We start from the raw sequence: 23,172 nt of genomic DNA, 5'->3' as shown, positions 1-23,172 counted from the left end.
TAGACTAAATATGTTGCCTTCTCTGCTGCTTCCAATCCTAAACATTTGGAAATAAGATACTTTTTGCCACCTGTTCTTCTTATTTGCTAATGAATCTATTATCCTGAATGCTGCAAGCTATCTAATAGTTGGTTCCCAAGGAACACCTTTGTTTGCAAGGTGGTTATTACATTTTGATTGTTATGTACTTAGGATTAATTCCTTTTTATTGTTTTGCACTACTGTTGCTAGTATCATTCTTATTAACCATCTATATCTTTCTTTTTGCAGCTTGGGTCCTGTGTTTGCACTGTTTGTACCATTTTATTCCTCCATTCCAAGAGTGCAGGTGGCACAAGTATTAGGCCACTTTTCTATCACAAACAAGACACTGGTCTACATACTGGGTTTACAGGTATGGTATGTACTTGCTTGTTCATCTTTTAATGAATTACTAATGTAGTAATTAGTATTTCTGCATGTTCATCTATGAAATTTTGATGCTTCTGCATGTATGATTCCACATATGTTTAGCTAGTGACTGTCCCATCAACTAAAATATTGAAAAACGTGTGTTGCTAGTATGCATTTCTACATGCTGAAGTGGTGGGCAAGTGATCTGTTCTTCCATTGTCTTCTGTCTTGATTGTCTTGCACAGGACATATATAATATATATATAATATAATAGTCAATTCTACAGGTTTTTTTCTTTTTGGTCAACAAAATGAACTAGACAAAAATAGATGAAAACAAAACCTGGTGATAAGGCGTATGTATCTTTTTACCTTTCTAATTTGCTTGTATTCTTGATTTTGTTTATTTTCCCCTTGTCTGTTAGAGCTCAAACAAAGCTATAGAATACAGTATTTTTCTATGGTAAGACTGTCGGTAAATAATCAAGGTTTTGGCTGAATTCCACTTTTATATAAATTAATATTATTTGTATATCAAGCATTACCATGTGACAGGTAATTTAAAATAGTGTAATGTAGAGCACAGCAATATCATGTAGTATTATGTTAAATTTGAGTGGAAAAATATAGGTACTTGATACAGAAGGGCAGTAATTGTTCAAAAAAACAACAACAAAAAACCCCCAGCAGCCTAGAAATGAACGGACACTCATGTCACAACCTGAATTATGAAACAGGAGATGTGCAAACTTATGAGAAATTATACTCATTTTTATATATTACAGGGACTCAAAAATAGCTCTAGCACTAGCAACGGAAAGCACCGTAGTTATGTGAAGCGTGGTAGTGAGTATTTTAGAATGAATGGTCAGTTTCAGAATATTGGCTTGTGCTCCACATGAACATTTCATTCATCCCTTTTGCTGTTCAGCCTTTGGATTCCTTCAACTTCTGCTCCAACACCTTATTTTCTTGATCTTTCAGAAATCTTGTTTCCTCTCTTCCAAACCCATGAATACCACTATTATTCCGGTCTTTGGGCAAGCCATGATACTGTCTGAGCTCTTTTTCATCGTGTCCTTTGCCTTTTGCTTTCATACACACACCACCTTCGATACAGATCACTGCTGTTACTAATCACTGTATCTTCGCTGGATCTTCCCTGCTGCGTACAGAACGGTTGCTGCCATCACACAGAGGCTGAGGGAAAAGTCATTTGCCTTCTCCTCCTCTGTAAACTCTGCCCTTATCTCAAGTCACTCTTTCCGTAGTCAGAAGTCTAGAGGGAAGGTGTTCTCATGATTCAGTCAGCATCTTGCAGAACTATTTTAGTAACCAGCATCAGTCTAATTTTCAGCCTATTTTCCCAGTTGGTAATAACCTTTTCCAGGTTATTAGAAACAATGGGCTGCCCTGTTGCCTTATCAGGATTTTCTTAAAAATTCACTCCAACCTATTTCTGTGATTTCATGTCGACGAATAGGCCGCTGGGTGAGAACTTTATTTCTTTAATTTTGATGCTCATGCTTAGTCTCTCCGTGACTGCACATCTGAGAGCTTCACTTGCACTGCCTGCCCTGCTTGGAACTCTTCTCCTATTGCTGCTGAGTCATTTCCTTTGCTTCAGTCTATCTTTCAGACTTGTTTTTCTGTGCAGCCTATAACTGACATCCTGTTATACTTAGTACACTATATGAAAATAAAATGTATTGTTCTGTAGAAAGAGAACAATTGTTGGATCCCTGTGTTTTTTCCACTTCTGCTGCTTCTGGAATACATCTTTTTTTAATGTTAAACTGAATTTTCAGAGAGATAAGTGTCTGACTTCTCCCATTGTCATGATAACTACATAGCCTATATAATATTGCAACATAGTAGTTCAGACAACAACAGCTTTGTAAAATTAAAATTTTAAATCACTGCTCTTGTCTTCTAGCTCTTAACCTCTGGTTCCTACATCTGGATTTTAGCCTTAAGTGGATTGGTAAGTCTTACTGTTTTAAAAATCATGTGTTGCTTAAAACACTCTGTTATGTATACAATCAGTGCAGTATATTTGGACTCAAAAAGAACTGAAATTACTGAGTAATATTTTTATTTGTGACGGTAAGTAGAAAGTTTTCATCTTCAACTTCCAAAGGTGTAAAGCACTAGTTGGCGGGTGATAAACTGACAGACAACAAAAGAGCTGGTTAATATTTGCAGGGTGCCACTGCTCTCTGAATTAATTTTATTGCTATGGATATAGCTTTAGACCCACAACTACAAATGAGACTATTGAGGAAATGCTGGAAATGTTTACCCTATTGGTTGGGGGTTTTTTTCAGTTTTCAGCGAGCCTCAAGCTTTTATTCCAAAAAGCAACTTTTAACAACTTTGCTGTGAGGATTTTTCATGTTTTCCTGTTCTCATAGGACATCTGTAGTATAGCCGTTTCTCACTATGGTAACAGCAGTAAGGGTGCAAAATCACTTTCTTCACACCAGTCAGATAAAGTCGGTGCGATCTGTCTTTTTCCTTTCTGACTCTGTTCTTGGTACTAAGGCACTTAGTGCTAAAACAGGTTGTACTAAATCTTCCAGATTGTTAGATACTGGTAAGCTTCTTTTAAAATTTTACAGCCTTAGAAATTAGGAGCTCAGACTCCGATTTCTTCACCCAAAATACTGTCTGCTTTTCAAGCAGTGAAAGTGCCACCTCTTCCAAAGAAAGTCATTATTAAGTTGATGCAATCTTAAGAACTTAAATTGTGGCCTTGCTATTTAGAACCTACTAATTTGAATTTATGGTGAGCTCAGAGTGAAATGCATGTGGACACTTCACATAATGCTGCTATAACTCAGTAGTTTGGTCTCTTAGCATTTGCATTGACTGTTCCAAAATATTCTCTGAGCTCACAGGATAACTAACAGGAGTGACGGAGCAGTAAATAATGAAGTCTGCTCAACAATTCGGTCTGACCATAAATATCGATGAACACAGTGCAACTAACAAACCAGAATTTCGCTATCCTGCAGATCAGCCCAAGCCTCTGTGCCCACCTAAGGATCTGTGACTTCCTCCAAACACACTACCCTTCCTGTTACTCTTCTGGCTCTTTTAATAGCCCTTCCTTTTGAACAGGTGTTCATTAGAGAGGGAAGGAAAGGAAAGGAAAGAAAAGGAAAGGCAATTTAACTCCCTCTTTCCTGGTGGCAGGAACTGTATGTCTACTTGGTTATACAGACTTACAAAGAATGGCTCAAATAGGTTTGGTTGGGTTTTTTTTTTTTTCATAATATATTATGTGGCTCTTACTTTGATTCCCTTTTAATGTACAGTTTTATTCTGTTGTATAATGCAACATTCTTAGGATTCTTTTTCATAAATGAACTTTTTTTTAATTGCAGGTTGACACTGTGTTTTACATAGGTATAAGTCCATAGGAATAAACTGAGCTTTCTCTGTGTCACAGGAAGGCTTAAAAAAATCATTTGAAGTTTTCATATTGCTTCAGTCAGCATAAATTAAGTCATCATCAATGTTGATGTGTTTTCAGTCTCAATTTTTTCTGCAGCAAGCGGAGAGCTGCACTCTACCATTTTGTAATAAGTGCTACAATCTGGAAAGAAGTTTGTGTTAGGAATTTCAGCCATTTTTTGCACAGCATATTGTGAATAAGAAGTCTCTTTTTCTCCTCTGTTAGAAATGATAATTTGGCATCTTTTGAGAAAACTTGATATAGGAGTAAAATTTCACAGTATATTAAATAATCTGAAGAGGGATATGAAACGCTATAAAGGTACCTTTTAGCACTGCAAGTGTAGATACTTGATAACATATGTATACGTACAATTACAGAAATACGTAGGTTGTCAAATCAGTGTTAAGACATTCCAACAACCTATGTATTTTTGTAATTCTTACTGCTCTTGATGTTTTCTAACATATCTTTGTTGAATCAAATTTTCATGTATTTGTACAAAACGGCTGAGTAAATGCATGAACACCAAGTCACCTAGGTGTGATACGTAGTCACTAGTTCATTGCCTGTTAGAGACTTCACTGTCTGTATTTTTAGCTCTAATGATCACTTAGACCCCCATATGACTGTATATGAAGCTGTTCTGCAATTTAGCTTTTGTTGCACTTCTGCTTATGTGGAGTATTAAAATGGATGGTGCTGGCACAATTTCTGAATTGTTGTCAGTTTCCACTTTCTCCACCGTGTTCCTGGTTAACATTAATTTAACTTCTCACAATTTATATTTTGACATGTAATGAACGCTCTTAGACTAAATGGGATCTGACTTTCCAGGTACAAGATGTGGCACTGGAGGTTGATTTCTGTGTTCATCCTTGCTGTTCATCTAATGCTGTTAGGACTTCCCTGTAAATTCCAGGCAGGGTGTAGAGCAACTGGGAACTGTACTGCCTTGAATTCTTGTTTTCAGTGGTTTTGAGCCATGCCATCATTACAGAAATGTGTTTGTGTGTGTATGAGTCTCATGTATGCAGGTAGGCATTGATGTAATGTGCCTGGTGATAGGGAATTTTAGACAATTTGTAGTTTGATGCTGGATCGTTCTCAATTACGGAGATGACTATGTGTTTTGTTATTGGAATACAAAAGGTCTACTGTATCTGTCTTTGCCATGAGGTATATCTTCCTAGTTCTCTGATTTTGAATCAACATAGGAATACACTCTTAAAGGTAGCTTCTTTACTCTCCAGATGAAAGTGGAATACCTCTCAATTACCATTCTTTTGTTATGTCAGTATGGGCCTGGTAATTTCAGTTGCTGCTGTGTTGTAAAACATGCTGTTTAAATACATGATGCTTATTTACAAAAAGGGGAGAATTTAAAAAGTAGACTGTAAACAAATTCACAAATCTGATGTAGTCAGTAATCTGTAATGTTGTTATTCTTATGATTTATGAGACTAATTTAGTTTCTTGTGATTTGTTTTGCCAGGAATATACCATACGTGGTACATACAGTCCAGATTTGTTTCTTATGATAGGGTGTTTTTTATGTCATAAAATTAGGAAACTTCATATTAGAGTTGCAGATGTGTCATGAAAGTCATACAGCCTATTTGCATTTGACTTTTAAGCCAGAAATTCTTTCAACAGTTGTTTACAGAAGTGCTTCCATGTAATGCATATCACTCAGTTTAGTGAAGGCCAGAAGCAGTTTCCCTACTATTTTTTTCTTTAAAACAGTTAAAACACCTTAGAAAATGGTATCCACTTGAGTGTTTCATTGGACACATACATACCAACCCACCTTCCCTCCCCTTTTCTACCCCCCCACTCTCTTGGGTTCTCAGCTTACATTTCTCATTGCTATACTCTTGCAGGATTGAAATTTGAGGGGCATGTCGAGGCTTGCTCAATCATAGCTACACCATACCTGCTTTAAGAAGTAAGCTCAGGTTGGTACCAGCAGATGAGAGATGCCCGCTGGGACATGCAGTTCCCTCCACTCATTAGTATAATGTTGTCGTCATACAGATCACATGCCAGGGTTTCTGCTAACCTTGTAGCTAGGGCTATATTTCGTAGGGGAAAGGTATCTTTCAGACCCTTTCTGTGATTTTAGTGTTGTAGCCTCTTTATTCTTACCTAGTGTCATTTGTTTATTTGTTTGCAAGGTGACCTCTGTTGCATAAAGTTCAAAATCTGGAATACCCCAAATCTTCTGTGAGCTGCCTTGAATTTGTGTAAAGTTCAGTTCAAACCTTAGGAAATCGAAATTGTCTTAACCTTACAAACGCTGAAGTTTCTAAAACCCTGTTTACTTTGCAGATTTCACTAAGCCAAATGCAACAGCTTTCTGCATTGTTTCTGTGCTACTCTGTGATTTACTTTTCTTGGGTTGTATGAAAAGTTGCACTTCTTATACTTCAGATGTTGGAAAACTGTAGAGAATCTGTAATTTAGAACATGTACTTTAAAGGCTTAAGGTTAAGATAGAAAGTTCAGACAGTGTTGAGTGCTTGGTTTTAATTTCAGTTCTGATTTTTGAATGCTTTAGTTCTTATTCATATTTCTTTGAAATTGCTGACTTGGTTTTACACAGACTACAGGTATCTGTTGTTAAATGCTCCCGAGCATACTTTGAATTGTTTTGATTTCTGTTTCTTAAGAACTTCATTCGCCCTTTCTGTTATTCATTCGGCTGAGGTATTTTTCTATAGTGAGTTCCTATTCTTTAGGATTGGCATTTACAGGATAAGATGTGTTTGGCTGGGAAGCAAAATATTTAAACCAGACTTTCATTTTTTTAGTTCTTGTCTTAAAAGTAACATTATGTAGTTAATATCTGATCAGACCTAAGACTCATTGATTTTTTCTTGTTGTTATTATTCTTCTTCCACATCTTTCTTGAGTGATTTTGAACAATCCTTACTGAATTCTTTTTGTTGTTTTAAAAAAAAGTTTTGAAGGGTATGCAGAAGCATTTGTATTACCCCCCACACACAGTGCAGTATTGACACTTAAAATATCATCCCTTCTACAAACTTAAAATCAGTATTGAATACGTGCTGACTTTCTTGAAGAGAATCTTTGATCAGAACCTGATAATGTAGTATGCAGTTACCTCCACATTGATGTCCTGCCATGCGTCCTTCTTCATCCTCCGGTTAGTCTGGACATCCTCCAGTCATCTACATTTAGTCTTATGTAGATCTTTAGTCAATGTCAAAGTCTGATATGCTTTGAATTCTTTGTAATTGTATAATTATAAATGGTGATTCAGGTAAGTCTACTTCTATCTAGTTAAATGTCTTACGGTATTCCTTTGGTGACACAGAAGAGAGTCAGTCTAATAGGACTGAGTTTGGATAATCTAAAAAAATATATGAAAGGTATGCATTAATTGTTTTTTAAGCTGTTGATTTGTAGCCAAGCAATATTTGAATTGGAGTTCAGGATAGATAAAAGTTAATTATTTGCAATAACCGAAATCACGTTTTTAATTAATTCTTTTAAATTTAGAATTTATGAAAAGCTATAGTGAAGGCAAAACTTACTAGAATTATGAAAATTAAGAAATAATTAAATGATGTGTTACTGTTTTGAATATTGTTTTTGTGTAAAGTAAAATCTAGTGCACTCACAATAGCATTAATAGTACTTTAAAAAAAACTCTGCTATTTTTTCCTCTTGAGCTTGTTTTTACCCAAATGCCTGGTAACATACTACTTCACAATGCATTTCTGACTTGAAAAATTGATGCAAAAAGGGCGTATCCCTAACAGTATCTTTTAAATGTAGCCTTCTCATTGATTTTTTTTTTTTTAATTTTATTTTATTTAAGTCTTTAGTTTTGTGGAAATATTGTATGATCACAGGGGAACATATTTTTATCATTTTCAGTAGCAAGAAACGTAATTTTCAGAGGAAATAACTAAGAAAATTTAAATAAATCCGAGAATGTAGATTATTTAAAGGTTTCCTGCTGGTGTCTTTTCTTTAATTGCAACTGGTATTTGAGCCTTTGTGTTTGAAATCAGTGTGCCTGGTTGGAGCTTGAACTGCCATTGACTCTTCAGCTAAGGCTGAGCGTATGCGCCGGTGGTACAGTGGGCCAAAATGTCATTTCAGCTGGTTACCCAGTACCATTGACCACACCATCAAGAAATCCCATTAAACACCCTGTGCGTGTTGCTCTGGAGATAGACTGGGCTGCTCGGTGTAGAGCTGGGCTTGCTCTGCCTACTTCATGAGCTGGGCTTTTTAGCTCAGGCTTGAGCACCACACTAGGGCACTTCCATGGATCCTGTTTTGCCAGTCAGCAAAGGTCCCATATACACACCTACCCACGTAACAGAGTGCTATAAAGCTCTTTATTCTACAGCTAGATCAAATTGCACATTACTGATTCTTATGTTCTAAAACCGCAGCAAAAAAAAAGGTTTTGCTGTATAAAAGATGCAAAAAAAAAAAAAAAAAAAATATTGACCAGGATAAAATTTCAAGACCTGATACTCAAAATTAAAGCACCAGTACTACAGGGTCTTTTTTGGATTATATGGATAACTACAGCTCTTTATCAGGAAAGTTTGTAAAGATGCAGAAAGTGTTACCAATGCTTTTGATTTCTTTTCTTTTTCTTCTTTTTCTTGTCAGTGTTTCTTGAAGTCCTAGCTCAAGGAGTCAAAAGATTTTTTGGGAATGTCAGCTTTCATAGTAGTAAAATAAGCTTTTAACCTTTGTGTAAACTACCACTTCAAAATCCAAAAGAATGTCCCTAAGGCTTAGAAATCATGAAGGAAAGTTGGGGGGGGGGGGGTTGTTGGTTGTTTGGTTGTTTTTTAAACCCTTATGATTTTAAGACAATCTTGCTAGTGACTTTTTGGAACTTGAGTTGTGATTTCTGAATATTTGACATTGGCTTTACAATATATGTATCAGTAGTATTGCTAGTATCAGTGAGACTACTCGCTTACTAAAAATTCTGCCTATGCTTAAGTACTTTTCTAAATAAAAACATGTATTTTATGTGTAACTGATGTGATTCCCCTTCACTGATAGAACTGCCCACCAAAGACCAAGTATTAAGACGGGTCACAGAATCACTGAGGCTGACATCTGGTCCAACCCCCCTGCTCAGGCAGGGCCACCCAGAACTGGTTGCCCAGGACCACGACCAGACAGCTTTTGAATATCTCCGAGGATGGAGACTTTACCACCTCCCTGGGCAACCTGTGCCGGTGCTCGGTCACCCTCGCAGTGACAAAGTCGTTCCTGATTTTTCAGAGGGAACCTCCTGTGTTTCAGTTTGTGCCCGTTGCCTCTGGTCCTGTCACTGGGCACCACTGAGAAAAGCCTGCTCCCTCCTCTTCATTCTCCCCCTTCAGGCATTTATATACTTCGATAAAATCCCCCTGAGCCTTCCCTTCTGCAGGCCACAGTCCCACTTCTCTTAGCCTCTCGTCATGTGAGGGATGCTCCAGTCCCTTGATCATCTTTGTGGCCCTGCGCTGGACTTGCTCCAGCAAGTCCATGTCTTTCCCGTGCCGGGGAGTGCAGAACTGGACACAGTACTCCAGGTGCAGCCTCACTGGTGCTGAGACAAGAGGAAGGTTCGCTTTCCTCGACCTGCTTGCTGGCAATGCAGTTCAGGAAGCTCAGCATATAGGTTGTGAAGTGCATAGCCTGAAATAAGAAATGGAAAAGCAATAGAATAACAGAGATTAGGAAATGAAAAAGAAGCATTGTCTGTTTGTCTCCTGACTTTAGGACAGGTGCAGATATCCGTATGTAAGCTAACAGATGTGCTGAATACCACCCAAAACTAACATGAGGTATCTGCATGTGGGCAATGGTCAATATTCAGTTGAGTGACTGTTGGTGACTTAGTTTGAGATGAGTGTCTCTACATTCTACTGACTCTATTGACTTAATTTCCTCTGTGGTGGGAGCTTAGACAACTTGCTATGTGTAAACACATGACAACTGACTAAGCTGACAACACTTACTCCTGCATCAGTTAATGCATCTGAAAAGAAAAGTAGTTGATGCGCCTAGCATACAGGGGATGTTAGTGTGGAAGTGAGGTTGTAATTGTTTGGGGAGGAAGGAGATGCAGATATTTCCAATTCTGGAAGAAGGAGAAAATAGTGGGAAAGGAGGGGAGAAGGTAATAATGTGTCATAAGATATTTTCTCTTTTATATCCACGGCTTCTGAGATCCTGTAGAAAAAGGGATTTTAGTTTTCAGTTTGTATTTCACTTATAACTTCTCAGCTTCTCTCTCAGATCTGAGGAAGAGTTTGTGTGCCCCAAATCTGGTCTACTTGGTCAACTGTGCCAACTAGTTCAGTAAGAGGTAGATTGCTTCTATCAAGCTTTTCTAGCCTGTACATGTACACCATCACAGCTGCAACGTTACCATTGTTTAGAGAGGGAATCTGTGAGAGTAATTCAGCTGTGTGGGTACTTTGGAGACATTTGCCATAGGATGAGTCACATCTTAACGGTGCCCATTTCTCTCTGTTGACTATGAAACCAACTTCAAACAACCAGCTCATAAGTAGGCTTTTAAATTGCAGATGTCTGTGTTGAGGTAGATAAATCCAGTCATGATCGTAGAATCATAGAATGGTTTGGGTTGGAAGGGACCTTAAAGATCAGCTAGTTCCAAGCCCCACGCCATGGGCAGGGACACCTTCCACTAGACCAGGTTGCTCAAAGCCCCATCCAACCTGGCCTCGAACACTTCCAGGGATGGGGCATCCACAACTTCTCTGGGCAACCTGTTCCAGTGCCTCACCACCCTCACAGTGAAGAATTTCTTCCTTATATCTAATCTAAATCTACCCTCTTTCAGTTTAAAGCCGTTACCCCTTGTTCTATCACTCCATGCCCTTGTAAAAAGTCCCTCTCCAGCTTTCTTGTAGGCCCCCTTTACGTGCTGGAAGGCTGCTATAAAGTCTCCCCAGGGCCTCCAGGCTGAACAACCCGAACTCACTCAGCCTGTCTTCATAGGAGAGGTGCTCCAGCCCCCTGATCATCTTCGTGGCCCTCCTCTGGACTCGCTCCAACAGGTCTATGTCCTTCTTATGTTGGGGGCCTCAGAGCTGAATGCAATACTCCAGGTGGGGTCTCACAAGAGTGGAGTAGAGGGCGAGAATCACCTTCTTTGACCTGCTGGTCATGCTTCTTTTGCTGCAGCCCAGGATACGGTTGGCTTCCTGGGCTGCAAATGCACATTGCCAGGTCATGTTGAGTTTTTCATCAACCAACACCCCCGAGTCCTTCTCCTCAGGGCTGCTCTCAATCCATTCTCCACCCAGCCTGTATTTGTGCTTGGGATTGCCCCGACCCATGTGCAGGACCTTGCAGTTGGCCTTGTTGAACTTCAGGAGGTTCACACAGGCCCACCTCTCAAGCCTATCAAGATCCCTCTGGATGGCATCCCTTCCCTCCAGCCCGTCGACCACACCACACAGCTTGGTGTCGCCGGCAAACTTGCTGAGGGTGCACTCGATCCCACTGTCCATGTTGCTGACAAAGATGTTAAGCATCACTGGTCCCAATACAGACCCCTGAGGAACGCCACTCGTCACAGCTCTCCACTCGGACATCGAGCCATTGACCGCAACCCTTTGAGTGCGACCATCCAGCCGATTCCTTATCCACCGAGCGGTCCACCTCTCAAATCCATGTCTCTCCAATTTAGAGACAAGGATGTTGTGCAGGGCAGTGTCAAATGCTTTGCACAAGTCCAGGTAGATGATGTCAGTTGCTCTTCCCTTATCCACCAATGCTGTAACCCCTTCCTAGAAGGCCACCAAATTTGTCAGACATGATTTGCCCTTAGTGAAGCCATGTTGGCTGTCACCAATGACCTCCTTCTTTTCCATGTGCCTTAGCATAGTTTCCAGGAGGATCTGCTCCGTGATCTTGCCGGGCACAGAGGTGAGACTGACTGGCCTGTAGTTCCCTGGGTTTTCCTTTTTTCCCTTTTTAAAAATGGGGGTTATGTTTCCCCTTTTCCAGTCAGCGGGAACTTCCCCAGACTGCCACAACTTCTCAAATACGATGGTGAGTGGCTTAGCCACTTCATACGCCAGTTCCCTCAGGACCCACTGATGCATCTCGTCAGGTCCTGTGGACTTGTGCACCTTCAGGTTCCTTAAACGGTCTTGAACCTAATCTTCTCCTACAGTGGGTGGTTCTTCATTCTCCCAGTCCCTGCCTTTGCCTTCTGCAACTTGGCGGTGTGGCTGGAGCACTTGCTGGCGAAGACTGAGGCAAAAAAGTCATTGAGTACCTCAGCCTTCTCCATGTCCTGAGTAACCAGGTCTCCTGTTTCATTCCAGAGAGGGCTCACATTTTCCCTAGTCTTCCTATGTCTTTTATGTAAAGAGGTTTGGTTAACAATATGATGACGATCACCTGCGGAACTTTAGCAGAAACCCGAGGGAACCTATCCTTAGGTCACAAGTACAAGTTAGGAATAGATGTACTGTGCTGAAATGGCAGTACAGCCATGCTTGCACGTAAACAAAGAATGATTGAGATCTGATAATGATTGCACCTGACCAATGAAGATAGCACTGATGGACTCTGAAGAAAAAAAATTCAGGGTATCTGGGAAATTTATGAGCCCAGTCAACTGGGAAGGAAATTGAAGAGAATTAGTTTATTATTATTACAATTTTTTTTTCTGTCAAGCTAACTGTTGCAAAAAGCTGTTTATACTCTTACTAACTATTTCCACAGAGAAAACCCAAACAAAATAATCTGTTGTGTTACAATTACATTGCAGGTTATAACTACAAGTTGAAAATACATGTGTAGTGGTTTTATTGGGTGATTTTCGCACCATCTCTCTTGGTTTGATAAATGTGTTTCTCTAATCAAGGTAAATACAGAATCTTGACACAAACTTTAACCCCTTGTTTTGATTCTAGCTGTATAGAATTCAGAACGTACTAAAGATAAAGCAGATAAAATAGGTATAAAAATGTCACTTCACTTTTAAGAATACTGCTATTTGCTTTCAATTTGTTGATATCTGAAAATAGCAAAGTCTTGAATACATATGATGACTATATTTAAACTATTCAGAACAAAATAATTGAGTATTTGCTGTCAGTTTCTAACCATTAGGCAAAATAATTTTCAACTTCATTTTCTGCACCAACCTGCCTACTGTTTTTTCCATTTGATTTCCTTTTTTAGTGTTAATCAAGTATAGTGATTTTAAATAGCTCAGTCAGTAGTGGAGCATACATGTCTTTGTCATGTAAAATATTGGAGAGGTTCCATGTTCGGTTTACCTAATGTAAAAGAGAAACTACAGCTACTTCCTTTTTCTAAAAAGTGTACAACTTCGGAGGGACATGAGGGAAGGCGGGGGGAAGTTGGGCTTTATACAGGGGCGGGAGGAGGTTAGGGAGCTTCATGTGAAGGACCAGTAGTACTAAGCCATGATGTTCAGAAACTGAAAAAAATGTAAGCACACTTTTTACTGCAGCATGCTACCCAATTTCCAGCAAACTCCATTTCCTCTGCTTAGCATTGTGCCTCATACGATACAGTGGATGAGGTTGTAGGTTATGGTGGTGTGACTAACAGAAAACAACTAAGATGTGGTTTATGTTGCCAGCCAAAAATTCTCCATTTTAACAATGTGAACTTAACTGCAATGTCTTTCTGTGGTGACTTTTTAGAGCCTAAAATACTGTGGAGACTCATCCGTTTGGGGAAGTAGACCTTTAATCTGATGTACAGTGCTGAAGTTGGGATATAATGAGATCATCTTATCTTCACTGAATAAACAAAGTTGGCTTACTTTGTTAAACACTAGAAATTCACTACATGTCTGTAACAGAAATGGTGTAAAAAGTTACATTATACTTTGCCAAAGCTTGGGGGTTTTTTTTAATTATATACATCAAGTTCTGCATATGAACCAGCTAAAGAGGAAGTACTTTGGAAATACTTGACATTAAGATGAGTGTATGACGCTAAACCAGACTGAATCACAAGACCTGTTTTAACTACAAATGTCTCCATTCTGGGTTTATTGGAAATATGCAAATAGCTATCTCTTCCTCACTAGATGAAACTTCCTGAAAATTTGATAAAACTGAGCACAGCCTTTAAAGTGTCTTATACTTCCATCTAATAGCTTAAATAATTGGAGTAGTAAATCGGGGAGAGAGGAAGGGGAGTGGCACTGAAATCCTAACAGATGTGCAGATAACAAGGTGGATTGCCGGTGTACACTTGGTGCTCTCCACTGCTGAGTCTGTCCTTCCATCTGTTTATAGTTGTGAAGAATTGCAGTCTCACATGATTGCTCTGAACAATTACTGGTCCACAGTAAGTTTCTTGGCAACTAGATGCAGAAGATGTACTTCTCTTCTGCTAGTCCCACACAGTTTTGTCTTGTTCGTTCACCAGGTGCTTTTTATTTTAGATTTTACTGTGAACTTTATATTGCCAAACTTCTCGACTTCCTGCTTTGTGAGCACAGAAGTCTACACGTTTGGGTTATGCAATGAATTTCTGTCCAAGGCAGGACAAGGAGGGGTCACGACACTACTCTGCTGTTGAGGAGCAAGGAGAGAGAAGACAGCCCACTGCAACTGGTGCATTGGCTGTAGACCAGGCACGCTACTCCGATGAGCTCAGTAAAGCTAGGAAGGCAGGTAGGAGCCATGCGTGTGAGTCTCACACACAGTGATAAGTGCCATTCTCCATTTTAGCAGAGTCCATAATCTTTTATCTTTATAAAGCCTTTTCTTCTGATTAAACGCTCTGGAATGACTTGCTCTCTACAACTACCTGGAAGGACGTTATAATGAGGTGGTTGTTGGTCTCTTTTCCCAAATAGGACAAGAGGAAATGGCCTCAGGTTGCACCAGGGGACATTTAGATTAGATATTAGGAAAAATTTCTTCACTGAAAGGGTTATCAAGCATTGGAACAGGCTGCCCAGGGAAGTGGTTGAGTCACCATCCATGGAGGTATTTAAAAGGTGTGTAGACGTGGAGCTTAGCGACGTGGTTTAGTGGCGGACTTGGCAGTGTTCGGTTAAAGGTTGGACTTGATGATCTTAAGGGTCTTTTCCAACCTAAAAGATTCTGTGATCCTATGGTTAGCCATCTCCACTTAGAAAAATATGAGAATGCTTCTACTGATGCAGCTACTAATTGTTGCTTGCAGTACACTTTCCCTTCTGAGACAAACAAGTCCCAAAGTTCTGAGACTAAAAACATGCTGCTGCTATCTCTTTGCTGTATTTTCTATCTCGAGTTGATAAGAGAATGATTCTGTTTGTGGTTAATGTGTTCAGACACGTGTCAAGATTTGTCATACATTCAGGGAGATGTAGATTTTCCTATCACCGTTTGCTTTGTTTTGTTCCTGTGACTTTTTGAACCCGTTCAAGATTTAGGGTGCCCTGAAAACATTAGACCTTAACAAAGGAGGTGATAAGAGTGAGCAGAGAGAGATCAGTATCTGGGAGGGACATTTGGAAGACATGAGGGAATGCTGTTGTGATGTTGGACAAAGTATTTTGAGCAGGAACGCTTTCCCTGCCTGGTTACCCCTGTGCAACCAGGAATGCAGAATCCCTGGGATCAAAGAGGAGGCCTGGCTCCATAGCCTGATGATACAAGGTGGGAGGAATGAAGATAATTTGTAGGTTCTGGTGCTGCTTATGTATTTTGCATCTAAGAAATCATCAGATTAAATGTGTGTGTAATATTTGCAACCTGCTTCAGTAATTCTTGCTCCCAAAAAAGTAGCCTTCCTGGTAGCGCTATAATCTAGGTTTTCTTGAGTGAGGAGCCTATCTATGTAACTGTCTTGGGACCAGGTGGTTAGCTTCTGAGGGACCTTCTTGCTAGGTAGATACCTCAAGTACTACATACCAAATGTAGACGAGTTGCAGAAGTGGTACGAATTTTCCTCCGCTTACTCTTTGGCGATTATAGTTCTATCTTAGTTTCCAGTTGATGTGCACAAGTTTTGGTCGTGGGCTTACAGCCATCTGGAACAGTTTCACTAGAGCTGAGGAAAGAATTTCTGAGGTCATGAAGAAGCTTCTGTTCCAGCACCCTGTCATTCCTGGAGTCCAGTCAGGACCTTCACTGTGATGCCAGAGATTATGGCCTTGCTCTTATCCCATCCCATTTACCTCCTTCCTCATAGCACAAAAAGGTTGAAGGGATTAAGGGTAGTTTAAAACTGTTCTTTCTCATTTTAGAATGGTAGCCTGTGTTTGGTGTTATATCCAACCCTGAGAGCAGTCATAAAATGAAAGTAGAATAAAATGAAAATCAGTGTTTCCCAAAGCAGAATGTATTTTTGTTACAAGTCTCATTATCTCACTGCATAATTACCAATAACCTTGTAAATAATCTGAAAAATATCCCCCTCCCAAAGAATGTTGCATTTTTGTATACTGTCTGTCTTTGTATGTGCAGCAATTCATTTGGTATGTATATACAAATGTCAGTGAGATAAAATAAATAACCCCAGTTAAATAGCTCAGGTGTGGAGTTTCTACACTGCTTCTAGCATAATTGGATTGTTTGGGTATGTTTACGGATTTTTGGGCGTTCATATCTCTTCCGGTTCATTTCACACTGTTGTCATAGCATAATTCTTGTGGCATAACAGACAGTAAATAGTTACAAATACTGAAATGTGGCATAAAGCAGAATGCAGACTCTGAGTTTGTGCAAGAACTTTGGCCTTTCCGCTGGACTACTTTAGGCTCAAGTGCTAGGGCTTCGTAATGGGATTTAAAATGATGTCTGAGTGATTACTGTAGATCGTTTATGTATGGGGCGCATGAATTTCTGTTGCTCCTCCTGAATCTGAAATGAAATCAAGCCCCAAGGCAAGCACGAGTGTGAACGCAGGGAATAGGTGTTTTTCTTATACGTGGGAGAAGGGCATCACAAAAACTGGCTTTTTCAATATCACAGTTTTTAATGAACTGGTTTTTGAACCTTTGTTTGGTTTTTTTTCTCCTAGAAGGTAGATGGGATCCTTTTGGAATAAGTCTGTGCATACTGTTAGATTTAACTTCAAATCAGCGGTTTTCCTTTTGTTTTTATGGGAAGGAGAGACTTGGGTGGTGGGGACAGAATCCTTAAGGGGGGGGTGTTTTTCTAGGGAGTGTTTACAATGCTTCAGCATCCTCAAGGGCAGCCTTAATCTTCTCAGGTCAGCATGCAGCATACCCTGACCAGTTCCTTTACTAGAAATGAAAATTTTGTTTGAATTTGACCTGCTTGAGAAAGGGTCTCTTGGTTTGGGCTCAGATTTGGAAACAAAAACTCCAAGCAGCTTTCTGAGTCATAGGCAATGCAGTACACAAATTTAAGAAAGTAACAGTCTGTAGTTGTGGGGAAGTTGGAGGTAAAGAAATCCCCTATCCTTTCTCTGATTCTTGTCTGAGAACTCTGGGTAAGTATAATAAAAAGTGCTTTAAAAAACAGAAAGACCAACTGCTATCTGCAGCTAAATACAAAGTATATTTGATGTATTTAAGTTTTTTGGTTTGTTTCTTTTTTTTTTTTTTAACATTTCATTTTTGGTTTTAGGTTTCTGGTATTTGCTACAATAGCAGTATATTAAAAGTTCATCGAATTCTTTGTGTGCCCAGCTGGGTAGCAAAGATATTTTCTTGGACTCTTGAACCAATCTTCTCATCTGCGGAACCAATGAATGAAGTTCGAGTGGGAATGGGAGCAACAGTTGACATCCAGAGGCAGCAGAGAATGGAGTTGCTGGATCGTCAGATCATGATGTCTCAGGTTGCCCAAATGAGGCGGCAAAGGCAGCAGCAGGTATTGATATATGTTCTGTAAGGATTACGTTAAGTTATGGAAAAAATACATGTTTGGTTCATATATCCTTTGTGGTTCCTGTTTCTTAAAAAGAATGTATTTCTTTATTCTTCTCCATCAGTTTTTCATAAACTGTTGTACTGCTAATAGGCATTTAAGTGTTTTATATAGCTTTATATGTTAAAACTGCTTCACAAAGTGTAAGCAGAATGTCAGACAATCCTGTAAGGATATCGGTACTTCTGGCATTCTTTCACCAAAAATGAGGCTGAAAGGTAAAGTGATTGCCTCTCGGTGATCTTTAGTAAGAGCCATTGTGGAAAGTTAGGAAGTCATAATGCTCCTGACTCTTCTGAATATTTGTATTGTTAGCATCCTTTTCAGAGAGGTTGAAAATTGTCTATGTAACTCCTTTGTTTGCAGATGTACTTTGAATAATGTAATAATGCCATGTTTAATGCTCTTGTTTTATTTCCTTATTGAATAGAATAGCAGAGGCTTTTTATTTTCTCTGTTTTCGTCAAACCAGCAAATGCAGATATTCACATACTTGGTGTTTTATGGCAGTAAAACAAGGCAGATGATGTCTCAGTTCACTTTTCCTGTATCTTAGATGTATGTGTTACTACTCTATCAAACCTAGCGGACAACATAGGCCTTGCATTGCTCTATGTGAACATATATTGCTCATAATTTAATCACAGCCTAGCAATTTGAGGTCTTTACTGAGTTTCCTCTGTCTTGAAACAGCTCTGTACTAATACACAAGTTCTCTTTGTATTTGAGGTAGTGTAGTGCAAGTAGGTATAGCTGTGTTACCATTAATAGCTTGCCAGAATCAGAGGTGTGATGGCATAAAGCTTTGGCCAGCAACTGAGGTATGAATCTTTGTTTCCAGTCCCTGATAACATAGTTTTGTTTTCCTTGATTTCTTAACGTTTCAGTCTGATGAAATTGTTCCTCGGGTGGAAAGATCCTGATCTACTTTTCTCAACTCCCATTAGAACATTAACCAGTTTTAGCATAAGAACTGAACTAGAAATTACTCAATTCTTGAACATTGCCGTTGTAATAGAAAATGCATTAAAAGTGTCTGTTGGGCTACAAGCTGCTGGGAGGAGTGCAGCCAAGTTTCTTCAGATAGGAGGAAGAAGCCATTTCCAGTTATGAAGGACTGTCTTTATATAATATATCTTTAATTGCAAAATGTGGTAAATAAGTTCAGAACAGTAAATGATAAAAGAAGAGTTGATAACATCTTCTCATCTTCTCCTTTCCTTAGACTATGAACAATGAAAGTGGAAAAATGTCTTTTCATCTTTGACTTCAAATAGACTTTTTTAAAACGGTGGAGGGGTTTAAATAAAATAAATGAACATTGTTTGAACATCAGTAAGATGCTTCCCTTCACAAGTTGCCGAAACACTTTCAAGTAACAACCTTCATGTTTGCCATTTAACTTGAGTGCAGCATTTAGTTAACATATAGTGCTGATCTGTGAAACCAGTGATCGGAAGGCATTGGGATCAATGTATGAATGTTTCAGAGAGGCTCTTCAGAAAAGTTGTGTCGTGAAAGCTTTTAACTAGCCTTTTTTTTTAATGACTCAGTCACAGAATTTACTGGCCATCAACTAAATCATGAAAAGCATCATTCACAAATGTTGAGATGAAGTGGTAAAAATGAAAAGCAGGCTAATTTCAATCTCAAAATAATATTTAAAAAATTGAAAACCATTTTCTGGATTACTGTACTTGGGCAATTCTTTTGCCTTCAGAGGCTTGGGAAGGTATAATTTGAAGACAGTGAAGTTGAACAGATCACGTTACAGATGGAATTTAGATGATAATTTTACCAGTGGGAGTCAAGCTGATAAAGAATGCGGATCAGTTTCTTAGGGAGGTTTTCTTTGTGAAACTGAAAATAATAAAAGCTGCAAAGTGTATATCAGTCATCAAATATGGCCTTGAATTATATTCTCAGAGAACATTGTGCAGATTGGTGGAGTCCCAGTACACTATCTGTAGGTAATGTGCCATAAGTGAGATAAACCAACATTTTCTCTCCTGCTTTACATTTTGTTTGGTGAGGGAAGTGAACTTTAACTTTCCTCTCTATGCCATAGTGCAACAATTTTGTTTAGCTGCCCCTTGAGAAGGTGCTCTGCTCATTCCTCTTACTCCTTTGCTCTTCAGTTCATCTGCTTGAGAAAAGAGACAATGAAGTTTCCCTGTATATTGGTAGCATTATGGAAGGAGAACACAAGAACGTGATAGGTGGTTTTAATGGTGCTCCATTGTCCGCACAGCACGGGAAAGTGTTCTGGCCATAAGGAGGCCCCTTTCTTACATAGACACTTTTTGTAATAAGCTTATTCTTCCGGTCTTTGCAAGAAATTCTGAAGAACGTGAGCCTGACCAGTTATGCAAGCCAACACAAAAAGAGTAAGAGTTTAAAAAAATAATTTAAAAAACCATAACTGGGAAAGAAACTGGGCCAAAAACTTTTCTCATAAGTTGCTTTTACTGTACCTCCAAGATACTGGGATGTAAATAATTTTATCTTTATTTTCCTGCTGTTCACTAAGCTCTTTTATCCAAAGCAAAATTCACTTTGGATGCTTTCTACAAAAAAAAAAAAACAAACCAAAAACCACCAACAAAAACAACAAAAAAAACCCAACCATCCCAGAATTTCTTTACTGGCAATTCTTTGAGCTTTACCTTTCCCAGTCTTTCTCTAGCTACAGTGTTCTGGTCTGGAGGAGCCTGAAGCATGGAGCTGTGCATGTGAGTGCTGGGTTGTCAGATACCCATAACCTCGAGGAATAGGTTGAGTATGGGGTAGAATTTGAACATAAACCGCCAATTTCATTACTTGATGTACCTCATTTTAGCCCTTAAATGTTCAGTGGTACTGTGTCTGAATATGTTGTTAGAAACTGAAAAAATTATCTTACGTTGCTAGTTTGTCGGGGGAGTGTGGTTACATGGTGACTGATTTTTGTCTTGGTTTCTAGTTGCTGTGGATACAGCCCTTAAACAGATGGTAGCGTGCATATTGAAAACTTTCTGTTCTTTTTTTTCTTCCATGGAAAATCCTGAGAAATTATGAACTTGTCACAAATGGAGAATTACTGAGCATAACCTCCCTGCACCTTTTGAGGCAGTAGGATAAAATGTGTACCATATGTATTCGTTCCCTCAAAAAACACCAGCTTGCTATTTTGTTACTGCTTTTAAAACTTTAGATTCTTAGTTCTTTTCTTTCCCACTCTTTTGTCTATCCTGTTTCCTAATTTAAATAATTTATCCTATTTTTCTTTTTTTCCCATTATCTGATCTCTTTTTGCCCTTCATATCACTTGCCCATTTTCATTCCCCACTATGCCATTTTCCTCTCACATTTTCATCATCTCTTCCCCTTCATCTCCATTGTTTCCCATACTTTGTGTTTGCTCCTATACAAAATCCTTCTTCATTTTGGCGAAAGTTCTCTCCCATCGTGTCTCACCACCAGTAATCATTTGCTGATGCATCATGAAGCTTGTAGGATTTTAGGGTTGGATGCCTCCTGCCTTTCTCTTGTTCAGACAAGATGTAGTTGAGGTCTTTGGGCACTATTTTATCCTTTCGATACTGTAATATCAGTGAACATTTTGGTCTTCCTCTCCTGACTTTTCTATTTCTTGATCTCTTTCATTTCCCAGCATTTTTTTAAAGTTTATCTTTTCTGTAACCCAAATGAAAGCCCCGGTGAGAAAAGGGAAGCAGCTGCTGCATCTGTGCACCAGTGTGGCAGCAGGGAGTCAACTTGACTTTCACTTCCTATTGAGAAACTTGGAGGGAGGTTGGCAGATATTTTGCAAGTAGATAAGTAGATAAGGGAGGAGTCTGTGCCTAGGTACTATTGACAACACTGTTGTCACTAAAGACAGATGTGTGGAAGGTGCTGGAAAGTTGCAGAAAAGGTGGTCAGCGCCTTCTGTAGGCAGCTAAGTACCACTTCTCCTTCGAGTGAGCGCTCATCCCTCTGCCCATTCGGGAGGGGCAGCGTATGAACCTCAGTCCCTTCAGCTTGTAAAAATGCTTCTTGTATCCGCAGAGCATTTATTCCTTCATTTGTGCGGAGCGTGTTAAAGACACCGTGTTCCCTGCTTACTGGTTTCTCTTTCATTTCTTGGCTCAGAAAAGAGCTTCACCAGGTTGCTTCAGACTGTGTGATAAGCCTACAGCCATATATGAAAATCTTCCATTTCACTACCTCTTTTCTGCCCTATTGTCCACTGTAAGCTTATTTTGTCTTTTGCCTCCTGTCTTTTTGTTCTTCTATTCCAGCTGCCATTACTTTTCAGTGAGGCCAGATTCTCCTTTGATTCATATCACACAGCATCTCTGTATGAGATTCTACTGCTTGCAAAGACCAGACTTCTTCTATAACAATGTGACTTCCTCTAATTGTTCATTTGTTACATGTCTTTCTCCTGGGACACTGGAGGGATGCTCTGTGGGTAGGCACACTGAGTGCTTTACTGTTTTGAGGAGTCTCATATCCTGAGAAATGTGCAAGTTTCACATTTTTTCAACTAAGGACTGTGAGGCTCGATCGCTCGTTTACCTTCTGGTTATATGGAAGTGGTAAACTCCTGACCTTGGAAAAAAATAGATTAATGGAGTGAAGACTTCCCTGGCACCAAGAATTCCTCCTCAGGAATGTTATCCTCATTCACGATGGTAGGAAAAAATCCCTCAGTGAATATACTCCCAGATAGTCCATTTCTGCTTTCTCAAAGAAGTGTAAGAACCAGACCTGAGCATATTCTTTAGCTCTCCCACTGGCACTGAGAGATACCACTTTGATGAAGTCTTCTTGAATAACTTCACAAGTTTGAGTACCAACAAGTCCTTCAAACAGACATTTTGAACCCTGAAGACCTTCTGCAACCTTTATACATTGCTGGCTCCATATAAACTCTTGCTCTTACAGCCAGGACTTTGGATGGAAGCAGCCTGTTCGTATTGTTCCACAGATGTACGTATCATTGTCCGGAACGAATCTACCAGACTGCTTTACCTAAATAAACGGGTGAGATTTTTCAGCCAAGTGTTACGCAGTCTTTTTCTCTAGTTAGGCTTCCATTCCAACTAGTCTGTGTTACCTAAGGCTACTTTGGGATTTTGTGACATAATTGAATAGAAACTGCCTTTAGCAACCTTGCCATAAACTTCAAAGACAACTATACGTAGGGTACCAATAGGATAAAAAAGTTAATCGAGCTCAGACTCCCGAGATGTGTGTACAAGATTTGACATCATATTTTTAAAGAATTCTCTTAACTAATAAGTGATTTATGGGTTTATTTCAGCCCATGAATGAAGCATGTATGCTGCAGCAGTAATCTTGGTGGCTAAATTTAGACTCAGTATTCCTTCATTCTTCCCTTCCTCTGCATGCCGATATACG

General features: G+C 39.3%; 1 protein-coding gene across 1 annotated transcript in view; it reads left to right on the top strand.

Annotated features, from left to right (window-relative positions):
* The window catches only part of UBAC2 (UBA domain containing 2), a 106,289-nt gene that overhangs the window by 66,645 nt on the left and 16,472 nt on the right, over positions 1–23,172 (top strand). Inside the window, exons 5-7 of the mRNA XM_030036667.2 lie at positions 271–394; positions 2,330–2,377; positions 17,464–17,709. Coding sequence (XP_029892527.1) covers positions 271–394; positions 2,330–2,377; positions 17,464–17,709 — 418 coding nt within the window. The remainder of the gene's footprint in view (positions 1–270; positions 395–2,329; positions 2,378–17,463; positions 17,710–23,172) is intronic.

This window comes from Aquila chrysaetos, chromosome 14 (assembly GCF_900496995.4).
Source record: "Aquila chrysaetos chrysaetos chromosome 14, bAquChr1.4, whole genome shotgun sequence".
Taxonomy (NCBI): domain Eukaryota; kingdom Metazoa; phylum Chordata; class Aves; order Accipitriformes; family Accipitridae; genus Aquila; species Aquila chrysaetos.
Note: the sequence above shows the minus strand (reverse complement) of the source record. Positions and strands in the feature narration are given on the sequence as shown.